The sequence below is a fragment of the Dicentrarchus labrax genome, unplaced genomic scaffold (assembly GCF_905237075.1).
Source record: "Dicentrarchus labrax unplaced genomic scaffold, dlabrax2021, whole genome shotgun sequence".
NCBI classification, from domain to species: Eukaryota; Metazoa; Chordata; class Actinopteri; family Moronidae; genus Dicentrarchus; species Dicentrarchus labrax.
In genome coordinates, this window is record NW_026136710.1 from 14,239,432 (window position 1) to 14,252,428 (window position 12,997).

The 12,997-nt window shown below is 39.8% G+C and overlaps 1 protein-coding gene across 1 annotated transcript in view; it reads left to right on the forward strand.

The window, feature by feature from the left end:
- nsmfa (NMDA receptor synaptonuclear signaling and neuronal migration factor a) overlaps positions 1–12,997 on the forward strand; it is a 41,169-nt gene that overhangs the window by 16,335 nt on the left and 11,837 nt on the right. The window contains 3 exon segments of the mRNA XM_051412962.1: positions 4,582–4,650; positions 8,593–8,645; positions 10,100–10,189. Of these exon segments, the coding sequence (XP_051268922.1) occupies positions 4,582–4,650; positions 8,593–8,645; positions 10,100–10,189 (212 nt within the window).

Genomic DNA, 12,997 nt, shown 5'->3' on the forward strand with positions numbered 1-12,997 from the left:
GTGTGTGTGTGTGTGTGTGTGTGTGTGTGTGTGTGTGTGTGTGTGTGTGTGGATAGGTGGGTTTGACTCATTCTCTGTATTAAGTGAAGACCCTTTGTTGTTTGGGTTATTCTGGCCTTACTAACCACATCCAAAGTGTCAGGTAGAACTGTAGTCAGCACAAAAAGGTCCTTTAATTAAAGTTAAAAAGCCAAAGGGGTAAAAATTGAGTTACAGGATTTTCATGCAACAGCAGGGATAAAGTCCAGTGTAATCCACTGCAGCTGAGTAAGTCTGCCAAGCTCAAGTCAGGGAAATGTCTGTCTGTGTGTTGGCTGACCTAAACTCTGTCAGCTCGCATCCACCCAGCAGTTCTGTCAGTTTGGCACACACACCCGCCCCCACTTAGGACACAGCAATAGATGGAGTTTGGCCGTTTAAGATTTTTGTGGCAGTCATGTTAGCACTCTAATCCTGCTCCACAGTTGTCGCCAATTATCACTGAATCTGTGCTGGCTGATTTGGACGTGTTTGAACTGAGAGCTATCTATAGTGCAAATATGTAATCCTTAATGCCTTCTGGTAAAACTATTTTAACGGTCATAATTTAAAAAGGAGTCCGTTTTCAGTTGTCTATTCGATAAGTCACATAAAACCTTGGTAGACAAATACCCAGTAGGAAATTTGTTGTGTGCAAATCGCAAACTTCTGTCAAAGGATTCCTAAGCATATAGGCTTGCTGGAAAGAAGGTTAAGCAATCAGATACATCTTAGCAGAGTAGTTTATTATACCCAAACCAAACCAAGCCTTAACATTTCATTCTGCGCAACCTCTGCTCCAACCTTGCCTTGCCTAACTAAACCAAACTAACCCCAAGCTGCTCTTAAATGTTTTCAAGTTCTTTGTATGTTGACAAAGCTAACCTCTGGCTGCTAGCTTAAAGTGAATGTTGAGAGGGTTTATTCAAATTCTTACAATAAATATAAGATAAAACTGGTGATGTATATTTTTTTTATGTATATAATGTTACCGAGTCCCATGGAAAGACCAAAACCAATGATGAATTGAACCCACAGACAGTGTTGTCTGTGTAAAGCACTGACAGTACATAATTAGTGGACAGAGTCTCTGAAGTGAAGCCAATGTGGAAGTGTCTTAAAGCTGCATTCTTTCTAAAGGCCAGCAGGGGCAGCTCTATGGGTTCCAAAAATAAGTCTGATAGTATTGAGTCTTAGGGGAAAATGTCCCTACTTCTCTCTTGATTTATTAACCCAACAGTTTCCTAATGAGGTTGTGGTCACAGTCAGTAGTTTCAAGTCTTCTTCTAACAGCATCCCATTTAGATTAAAATAGACGATATGCTTTAGGGCGTACCTACCTTGTGATTGACAAGTCATTCTCATTGAGTCCGTCTAGTACAACACATGGAACTCAGATCAAACAGTCTAGACTAGGCAGTGCTGATCAAATATAAATCAAGATTATGTTACTGCGTTGCCTATTTCTCTCCTAAAATCTTTTCAAAAAACATATTTTAGTTTACTGCTTATCTGTAATACAAGAATGTGTGTGACCAGGCAAGCCACTATTGTTTCCTGCTATCGATGAGTGAAAACCAAGTGCAGCCAATAAGCGCAGCACATCACAGCTGCTGGCTGCCAAAAAACAGCATGGCAATGGCCATAATGCCAAACTCAAGGCTTGAGAATGATACTCGACAAACCAGTGGGTGGATACTACGTTTTGTAAAAATATACAAACTTCAAGGATTAAAAATTCTTATTACAAAGAGTAATTATTGACCTTGTATAGTACATCTATGTAGTGCTTTGAGTGTCACAGTTGTCAACCCAACTGCAGACTTGAATGCAGAGCTGGTGAAGTTCAGACAATTTAATGGCAAAAAGTTACGGTGGCCAACAAGGGCAAACGCACCGCAAACGGGCAAAAGCGCCGCAAACGGCAAAACGCTGCAAACACGGGAATGATGTAAAACCAAAAACACACAAACACACAAAACAACTCCAAGAGAGAAATGCTGCAAATTTGCTCCACAAAACGGAAGTGCGCCAGGCCACTAGGGGGACCCGACCTGAGGGATGGACCAGTCCTGTGGGACCAGAACCGAAAGACATGAAGAAAAAGAAAAAGAAGAAAGTTGTCTAAGTTTTGGAGAGGAGAGTAAAAAGGTACGTTTTCCTTTATGTCTTTTTTAAACACTTGGCCGTAATCTTTTATAATATTATAATATTATTATAATATTGTAGAAGAATATTATAATAATTCTTCATTATCATAATTCTTCATTATAATATTCTTCTACAATATTATAATAATATAATTATAATATTATAATATTATAAAAGATTACAGCCAAGCGTTTAAAAAAGACATAAAGGAAAACGTACCTTTTTACTCTCCTCTCCAAAACTTAGTCAACTTTCTTCTTCTTTTTCTTCTTCTTCTTCTTCTTCTTCTTCTTCTTCTTCTTCATGTCTTTCGGGTCTGGTCCCACAGGACTGGTCCATTCCTCAGGTCGGGTCCCCCTAGTGGCCTGGAGTTTTGTGGAGCAAATTTGCAGCGTTTCTCTCTCGCGTGTTTTTGGTATTTGCAGCATTTTTCTTTGGCATTTGTTTTGTGGGTTTGTAAGTTTTTGCTTCTGCTTCGTTTCTGTGATTGCAGCATTTTTCTGTTGCTGCGATTTTCTGTTGCATTTGTTTTTATGTGTTTGTGTGTTTTTGGTTTTACATCAGTCACGAGTTTGCAGCGTTTTGCTGTGCTTTTGCCTGTTTGCAGCGCGTTTGCCCTTGTCGGCCACCGTAAAAAGTAAACACAAAACAACTTGCGGATGAATAAATCAGGCAAGGTCTAAAACAGGATAACAGTCCAAAAGGCAAACAAACCCAAAGGGGGCAGCACAGGAAATCCAGTATCCAATAAAACAAACTAGGAAACATTGAGGAAAGGGCTGGAACACCTGACAAACTGAGGGAGATTAACTGGCACTGAGACAAAGGAACACATAGACTTGAGGAGAGGATAACTCGAAACAGGCCAAATTAATCAGGGCAGACAATCAAAACTGGTGGGAAACACACAAAGGCGGGAAGTAAAGTTACTGACACAAGAGGACACAAGATGAGTATTTCAAAATAAATCAGGAAATAACTAAACTAAATCCCAAAACCACGACACTGAGTAAAAGGCTAATGTCAATACACATAATGTCAATGTTAAATGTCTGATCTTCAATAGGTTTAATGTTTACCTGGTTCATTAGCTTAGATTGTCATTAGTTCTGATGGTAGTTGGTCACACCCCAAAATATTGGACAAATTGAAATTTTGATGGGTTGATGGCACTAAAGGACACATTTAAAGGAGCATTAAAGACATTAGGCCTTTGAGGACTGTGATTGTGTGTACCAATTTCAATGGCAATGCATCGAATGGTTCTTGATTGATTTCAGTCTCAACCAAAATGGTGGGCCAACCAATCCCAGTCAGCGAGTCGGAGTTCGGATGGCTAAAAACAATGTACACACATCAATTAGCCACAGCATTGCTTGGGTAACATGTGCCTCTATTACATTGAACATGGGTAGTGTATTTTATTTTGAGTAAAGCCCACAGACGCCATCCTGGTGTACACTATTTATTTAGTAATGTTTAAAAAAGTATTGAGGGACGGATTAGTTGTCATTGTCAGTTTTGGTCTTTGTATGGGAGTTGTTGACTGTAAGAAAAACACGGCATAATGCCATCCTTAAAAAGACCTTTTGTTCTTGGGGGAATTTTTCAAGCTTCCACTACTTACCCAGAGTCAAAGCACCCACAAACACATAAACAATTATTTCCAGCATGTTGGAGAGGCTCTATCTCTATGGACAAATGTTTATCAGCTTCACAGAATTGTTGGGTCGCACCTTTCCTGGTTAACGCCAATTAAGCCTGTTGAAGACACAATCACACATTGACAGTGATGCATTTCACACCACGTTTGTTCTTTAACACATAAAAGTCCAGCTTGAGCCGAATGGGAACACTCTCACTGGTAAGTTTCACAATGGCTGATTTGAATGAATGGCAGGCTTCCTCAACAACTTTTGCTCTCGGCATCTAGCTAGGGGATTACAACTTTAACATACAAATATATGCATGAAACCCACCACATTGGAGAATTTGCACTTTTTTTTTTGTGGAGCTCCACAGACCTGCACATATCCATGTCTGATTCTGGGAAAGTATCGAGAATAATAAAATTCCCCCAAAATAAACTATTTTTAAAAAAGAATTGCATCTCAAGTGGACTGAGGGTCATAAGTTTAGAGTCTCTGTTGGAAGATGGATTATAATACATGTAGGGTGGCACATTTGTTGCAGGGATGAATAGAAAATAAGATTTGCTTTGGTGATTTGATTTCACTTTTTGGTCTTTAATGTCAAAGCTAGCTGCTGCCTACCTACAACAGCCTCCCCTTCACAGTCAAATAAACCCTGCAGCTAAAAGCCCTGGCATCAGCCTCCCTGCACTGTCCTACCCCTCACTACGCCAGCATTCGCCTTCTCTCATCCCTTTAATACTGTGCCACGTCCTGGCAGGGCTTTCCGGGGATTTGTGCAGAGAAAAAGGAGAGAGAGGGAGCAGAATTCAGCAGAAGTCATCCAGAGGTACGAAGCGTCCCCTGCGAAGGTGTGCTTTCCTAGAGGACCGTTTTCACTTGTTTCTGGCTCCGTTGTCACTTATTTACAGCCATGTCTAATCTTACCAAGCCAAAGAGTCACAGCGGGGCACTTGAAGGTGTGAGGACGTCAGCAGCTTTCAAAAGAATCTCCTTACTGGATGCCAGGCTTCAGCGACCCAAATTCTAGGCCAGATTTGTACTGCCAACTACAATGATCTGATTTTTATTCTTAGACAAAACTGAAGAGTTCAAATAAATGGTAATTGGACTACATTTATATAGTGCTTTCTGTCTTCTGACTTTAACATTCAACATTGAAACACTGGTGGCAAGAGGCTGCCATGCAAGGTGCCAGTTGCAGCAGAAAGGATAACTAATGCTCATTCTCACACACACCTATGGCACAGCCTACAGGAGCCATTTTGGGTTCAGTAACTTGCCCAAGGTCCTTTTGACATGCTGGCTGGAGTGAGCTGGGGATCGAACCACCAGTCTTCCTATTAAGGAACGAACCGCTCTACCGCTAAGCCACAGCCGCCCTAAAACAGGATAAATCTGCTCATACTGTAGCTTTTACTCAGCCACTGTATTGGTTGCAAACTTGCACCTAATTAAAAAAAAAAACTCCTAAGAATGGTTTTGTTAAAAGTTTTGAAAGTTGCAATTCAAAATGTGACATTAGAGTCACTCATTGGCAACTTCTGCAGTTCAACAATACAAGTTTTTAAGTTACTGCAGATGTCAGTCCCAGATATTTTGGTATTACCCTCACAAAACAGAGTCAATTTGTGTTTCCCTTTTAGGATATTAGGAAAAATAACATTTTGAGAAACAGTGGAAACAGGGAGTGAGATTCTGTAACACTTGCAGGAGTAATGACATCAGTAACAAGTTCAGAAAGCGTCCCACTCAGGCCCAGATGCTCTGTCACACAAGGGCAGATGGTGAATGTGACACCATGCAGTACATCTCAATTCCTTTGACATCTCAGTGTCATCCATCTGCAGTGTCAGCACATTAACGTTGTGTGTTATTTCATCAAAATGAGTGATTTGAACTGCAAAAAACTGCAGAACAAACTTTTGCCCTCTTGCACTAAAATCCACTGTTGAAAGAAATCGTCCATCCACCTGTTTATATTTTATCAGAGGCCATGTCCACCCTAAGGAAGAGGAATTTTAAAACGCATGTTCATTTTTTCCCCCCAATTTTGTCATTTACCCTCTACAACCTGGGTGTTTGACCACCAAAATCAGATCAAACAGGAAAGCCAGCTCATAGTCAGAAACTTAGAAAACGCAGTTCTTGTGTTGTAGGGTGGACATTTATGAGATTTCTTTCTGATAGCAAAACAACACATTGAAAATATTTTTTCCCATTCAAATAAAGAGTATAATAAATATTAAAGATACAGGCTCTAAACATTACTTTTAAATTATGAATCCCTATTTTGTGATATTTCACTTATTTCAAATTGAGTTATATTGATGCGCCAACAGCAGTAATTAGCAGATTGAACAGTAGTAAAAAATGATACGACAAAATATAGAGTATATAAATAGGAAAACAAATGTAAACAAGTTTAAAAAAAGATATGAAAAAGGGGGCCAGGAGGTTGCAGACAGATAGACAGTCTTTATTTGGAAGAGGAGGCGGACATGGTTTCTCTCACATTTCTTCTCTTTCTGTCTAAATCTCATTATCCTTCTCCACACCTCTCCCTTTGTGGGCAGCTGAGGTTTAGGCACAGGACAATCCAGGTGAAAAGATGTCTGTCTGACTCTGTGTATTAGTGTGTTAACGTTACATTTGTTCCTTATTAGACCATGTGCATGATGCACATTGTTTAGCTCTTAAATAAACTGTGAAATTCATTGTTCGATATTGCGCGTTAACTGTTGTTGACATTTGTATTGAGGTAAACCAAGGACAAAGAGGCTCCAAAGACTTTTTCCCCCCTTTTATGTTGCTTCTATTTTTATGTGCTTCTCCACCACCAGATAAACATGGACTCACTCACACATACACACACTCACAAACCACATGCAGAGATCATTAATCATGAGTGTTGACTGGTAGCTCGGTGTACTGAAACTGTGTGTAGACGCGACATGGGAGGGAGGCAGAGGGATAAAAGGATGTTTATCTGGGGCTCTTGCATAGAACATCGTGTCAGGATCAGGCAGAAATTCACGGGGAAAATACTATACAAATCCCATTGCTTTGTTGTTATTTAAAACACTAAATGGATTTCAAGTGGAACATGGTAATGCACAGCCTTTATATTTAATTACTTATAGAAAACACAGATAAAGTTTAATGTTGCTAGGAGACATGAAAACCCTTGTCTACTAATGCAAGTAGCAAGACCCTGCAAATTGAAAAAAAAGAGAAACTACCTCAATATGTTTGCACCTCGTCAGCTATAACAGCAGTTTCTTTTATAGTTTGATGTAATTTGTCATTAGATAGTGGGAAGCAATAGGAATGAGTGAACGGACCAAGTGTGATGACAACCATGTTTCCAAAAATCTAGGTTTCTGTAATTAAATAACATAAATCAATACTGCCTTCACTATTTTAAGTGTATACACATTTGCCTGTATACATTCCAGAGGAATACATTTGTATAATTACACAACGCAATTAAAACACTGCTCACCTTAGCACATAGTAGAGCTATGACAATTACAATCTTGCTCCATAAGGCTGACGCCACAGTTCTGCACCTGTGAGTCTCCTGATGAATAATGATGTCGACTGAAGTATTTTTCGTCGTAGGGCATCATTAGTGCGTGATTAGCCTCAGTGAGATACAGTAGTCCTGATTCTTTATGACTTCATTTGAATAATGAAGATAAGAAAAGCCCGCTTAGTGCATCCAGGTTCTTTTAAACCAATGATGGAAAAGTCAGACCCTACATCAGATTAAGGTCGCGTATGTAAATATGGAAGTTCAGTCTCAAAGCACTAGTGTGACATTGGTTACGACACAGGCTTTGAGAATAAAGAAAAAAAACAAAAGCGACTGGCTTCTGTCTGACCTCCACAGTGTGGATATTAAAGAATAGTGGAGTAATTATCTCAGCTGGCATTACTTGCTAGTTTATAAATTATGAAGCCTGCAGTCCATGATTTCTTGCATTGTGATCAAAAGTAATTCTTCATTTAATAAAAATCAAGACCACATACTAATGTAAAGGAGGAATGTAGGCCAGGAAGCACATGGACTACCAAGCTAGCAAGAGATATGCAGGAATGGCTCACCATCAGCCGCATGTAGACAGGATTTAATGGATAATAATAATAATGGATGAATTAAAGTGAATTGATTTCATGCAGCTTGTTGCTTTTGCTTTCTGTTGTTTTCCACGGTTGAAGTTAATCATTGGAGCAACTGACAGCAGCACAGAACAACAAAAAGCACCTGTTACAATGAGTCTCAATTTTGTTGATAGGTTTTTTAGATGATGGAGGATCAAGGGATCAAGTTTGACAGAATGAACTGCCTCTGATGCACCATCATTGCCTCTGTGGTGGCTCTGCTAAGAGCATGTGCATCAAAACCTACAAAATACTAAAGTAGGGTTTCCCTTTTGGCTGTTGTTACGTGAATGAATCTCCTGTGTCTCATAATCTACACTGTAAAGGATGTAAAGAGGTACTCTGGCAATGTGGAACATTACACCCACATGTTCCTCTGTGGAAGTGTGTTCCATTCACATTGACAAGGAAATGTGTGTATTTATGTATAATTATCTATTTTTTAGTAGAAATAGGAGCCTGACACTAAAGTCTCCTCTTTTTGTCTTGCCTTTGCTTTATTTCCCGCCCACCCCTCCCTCTTTCTTCTTTCTCTTCTTTTTACGTTTTGCTTCTTCCTCTGTCCGCTGTTATCCCTCCTCTGCTTTGATTTCTCTACCCACAGGAACTTCCGGAAGCATCTTCGGATGGTGGGCAGCAGAAGGATTAAAGCACAGAGTGAGTCAGAGATGTGTGTGTGGTTGATATGTTTGCTCAAATTGACTGTGATGTTGTTCACCCCGCCATCATCCCGGTTTTTTCTCTGTTTTCCACTGTGTTTTTGCATGTGTGTGGCTCTAACCGCTGCTTTACTGGGATTTTGTAACGCTCTATTGCATTTCCTTGAGGATTATATGTGCATCGGTGTGTGTTTGATATGCCAGAGATAGGAGTCTGTGCATGTGTGTATGTATGAGTGTGTAAGGTGGAGGTGGCCTCTTCCTGTTGCATTGCTTTGATTGTTGGGGGGCGGGGGGGCTGTTCGGTTGGTTGTGAAGTTTGAGGACAAAGACACTAAATCGTGTGAAAAAAGTGATGATTGTTAAATGGTGTGTGTCTGTGTGAGTGTCACTGCAAGTCTATAAAACACTGATAGAAAAACAAATACACTTTTCATTGCGGAGACTTAGTGGATTTTTTTACTCTAGACATTTACTAAAACCCAAAATCTTGTTGCTGCTGACAGTAATGTCAAAGTTGTAACACACCTCAGAGTTCCCCCTGCTGTGAGGAGGAACCAATTCTCCTGCAGCTAATTTCTTCTTCAGACAATTTCTTCTCAGATCTCAGGCATAGCTGTAGGGGACATTTACCTCATGGTCACAGAAACTGGTGGCAAGGCTTAATGTTGATTAAGCCAAATAGAATAAATTAAATGAAACCGGACCCAATCAAGCCAGAGGGAGACCCATTAGACTATAAAAATGAAAGCTCCAGTTCTAATCAGTATTTGTGATGTTTGAAACATGAAATAGCCTTTTGATAGTATTAAACACATGTATTTCTAAAAGGAAACCTTGCAATGCATGTATCACTAAAAATGTCTTTTTGATCACAAGAAAAACACATAAATAAAAGATGCTGACCTTATGAATGTTTTGGCCTACATTTGTACTTGATAACAACAAGTTGGTATGAGCAGCAAAAAGGAGCATAAGTGAGGATCCATCAGCCTAGAAACTACAAAGGCCAAAAACATATGGCGCCTTGAGGGACACTGTTGATTAACCGTGTCAAACACTTTCAAGTAGTCTAAAAATATTCTAAGAGCGCAGTGATTACTGTTTAAAGCAGAGCTGATTTAATCAATGGGTCGTTGCTCAGTAAATCTCTGAAACAAGAACAGTCCTTTTAAATCCGTATCCACGTATGATACTGATACTCCAGGATCCTTTACAGTGTTATGATTGTTAGAATACTTTATGTTTGTTTGGCAGTTTGTTTGTGCAGAGGAGCGACGGCATTGTATGTACACTATATTTGTGAACCCGTAGCTGCATCCGCCTTTGCACTTGTGTGTTCTCGGTGGTGAGTGTATAGAGGAAGCGGCCAGTTTGGGGCTTGTTAGTGTGTGTGTGTGTGTGTGTGTGTGTGTGTGTGTGTGTGTGACTATCTCTCCCCGCCTGCACTAGCATTCGCTGAGCGTAGATCGAAGAGTTTCAGCCGTTCCTGGAGTGACCCCACCCCTGTCAAGACTGACTCTCCTCATGAACCCAGAGACAGTGAGTTAACACAGACTTATGCACATACAGGCATACACACACACACACACGCACACGGAGATGCTGACACAAACAGTTTCTTACAACTGCAGTGAGAAGCCAAAAATGGGTCAATTAAAAACAGAAAAGGGCTGTACGTTCATTAATGTACGTATTTGTGTGGCAAAATGTGTGTGAGTGTTGAGTTGGCACATAACAGTTTGTATGGGAATGAAGAGCATACAGGGACAGATTCATGAGAACAAGTTTTGAGAGCATACAAGGACATTATTGTGAGAGTATTAGAGGTTTTAAGCCTCCAAGAGGAATTTTATTAGTCAATGTGAGCAAACGGTAGGTTTTTTGTCAGTTTGTAATCCTAGCATGCACTCTTAAACTGAGAGAAGAAAAAGAAATAGAAAAAAAAGAAAAAAGAATGACCTGGACCAGTAAGAAATCGCCTTCTAAATGTCAAAATACTTCCCAATGCAATTAACTGACATTTGTCTCCACACAAAACTGGAAATTAAACATAACTACCAGATACAAACATGTCCTTTTAAAGAGCCTACTCAATAAGTGTTTAAGTGTTCTCTGTGTAAGTGTTTATAATATGCACAAATAGCTAACATATTTTGTTTTTCATAAATTACCATCTGACCCTTTGTCCCCTCACATCTCGGCTGGCAGATTGATTATAGCTCGAAGTTGCTTCCTACTCACTCAGTACTTTTGTCATTAATTAATTTGCTCACACAGGTGGCTCACATTGAGTTGAAAGCCACTCAGTGCTTAGTATTTGCTAGCCATAAAAAGGTCCAGTAATCAGTACCTTGATATATGAGCCAACTTCCAGCACAGCTAGAATAAGGCCAAATTATCCGTAGCATTAAATGAAGGGCAACCAGTCAAAAAATATGTATAAAACAATACAAATAGGTATTTAAAAACATATTATCATGTCGGCGGAACAAACACAAACTGCATCATCAAAAAACAGGGTTCTAACAAAGATACAAAGTGTAGAGAACAATGAAGGGGGTGACAAATACTGCCAATTGCAAAAGTGTAGTAGGTTTGTACATACTTGTACTTTATTATTTGTGTATTTTCATTTGGGGAGGTGTCCTACCTATTCGACAACATTCTGTGTCAGAAGTAAATATTGTACTTGTCTCCACTACGTGATGGTTTTTATCAGGGGTTTAAAGTTAACGCCACTTCCTGCAACCTGTACACACTGACACATGCCAAGTAGGACTCATGATATAACAGTATTCTATACCGAAGACCTCCCTCCTGAAGTAAGCTGACATTTTGTCATCACGGTTTTACAGCTCCTTTCATCCATGGACACTTGCATATAAAACACTCAATCGCACGTACAAACTGACTGTCTCTGCTGTTGATTCTGACCCTGTCCATCTGTCTCCCTATGACTGTGGGTCTTTCTTCAACTTTGTGATGGTCTCTCTTTCTGTGAGTATGTCTTCCAAAATGGAGTGTGCGTCTCAGTCTGAGTGCGTGAAGCTGGTACAAACGTTAAACGCGAGGACGCATGTGAATGGTGTCTAAGTGTTTCTAAAGGGCTTTGAATATGTGAATCAACACACACTGTTTGCATGTGCCGTTCGTCTATGTTGATGTCTGAAGTATCTGTGGGTTTTATGTTTTTTCTCCACCTCCATCTTCAGTGTTTCTGTGTTTCAGAGTGTGATGAAAGATAAATGAACTGTTGATGACAGTCTAATGGTGTGGTTGATGCCTCATTCCTCCTTTTTCCTGAGGGAAAGGTATTATTCTCCAGAGGAGTGACATTAATTGTCAGTCTTGTTTGTCTCTTTCCTCTTTTTCATACTTTTCTACTTCAATTCCCCTCTTCAAACTGCTATTTCCCCCTGGGTACCTACCTTTTTTTTTATTAGATGTCTTTATTAGCCTTTGAGGCTGATACCAACATAGATCTTGGAAAGTTTAAAAAACTAAGTAATAGTGACATCGCTTCAAAATTACCTCAAACCCTTATTGGCTTTTCTGTTCGATATATCTGTGATAAGCAAAATGAATGATTTACTGTGACGGTGAATACAGACATGAGTCCAGTCAAAGAATCAGAGAAGAGAATATGTTTTGTACAGGACAGCGGACATTTTGGCAGTAATAAATGCCAATCATGTTCGTTAACGCTCAGGAACAGCAATGATACCAGCAACATAACAATTGCTCAGGGATTATAACTGCCAACAAAAGCACATGAAATAATTATCAAGTGAAGAAAAAGAAACTGCATCACAGCACCTGGCCATAGATCAAAGAAGTATATCGACAGCTCAGAGCTAACAAACAACTGCCTCTCATTATCTCAGTCAATTAAGCAGTAAAAGCAAACTAAGGCAACAAAACAACTAAGAGAAACCTGAGTCCACACTGCCCCAGAGTCTCAGTTCAACCTCAAGAGGTCATAACAGGCTTTCTGACACAAAAAACGTCAGATAATAGCCATAACATACCAGTATGGTTCTGCTTTAAGAGCTGATACATTGTTTTCATTGTATAACTCTTGGTGGTTCAATATGACTCAGGTGTGCAGTGGCTAATACCATTAACAACCACTAAAGGTGAGGTCAGTCATTCTAGAGAAAAAGAGCTGAGTGTCATTCCCAGGTTATAAAATACCAACGCTTTGGGTTGCCAAAGAATCAGTATTTGACAACCCGGGAATGAGACTCAACAATCTCCTTACGCTGAAGTAGGTTACTAGAATCACTGTTGGCTCTGTAGGACAAATGAGTTTGACACCACATTAAGAAATCCCCCTCCAGGTGAGAA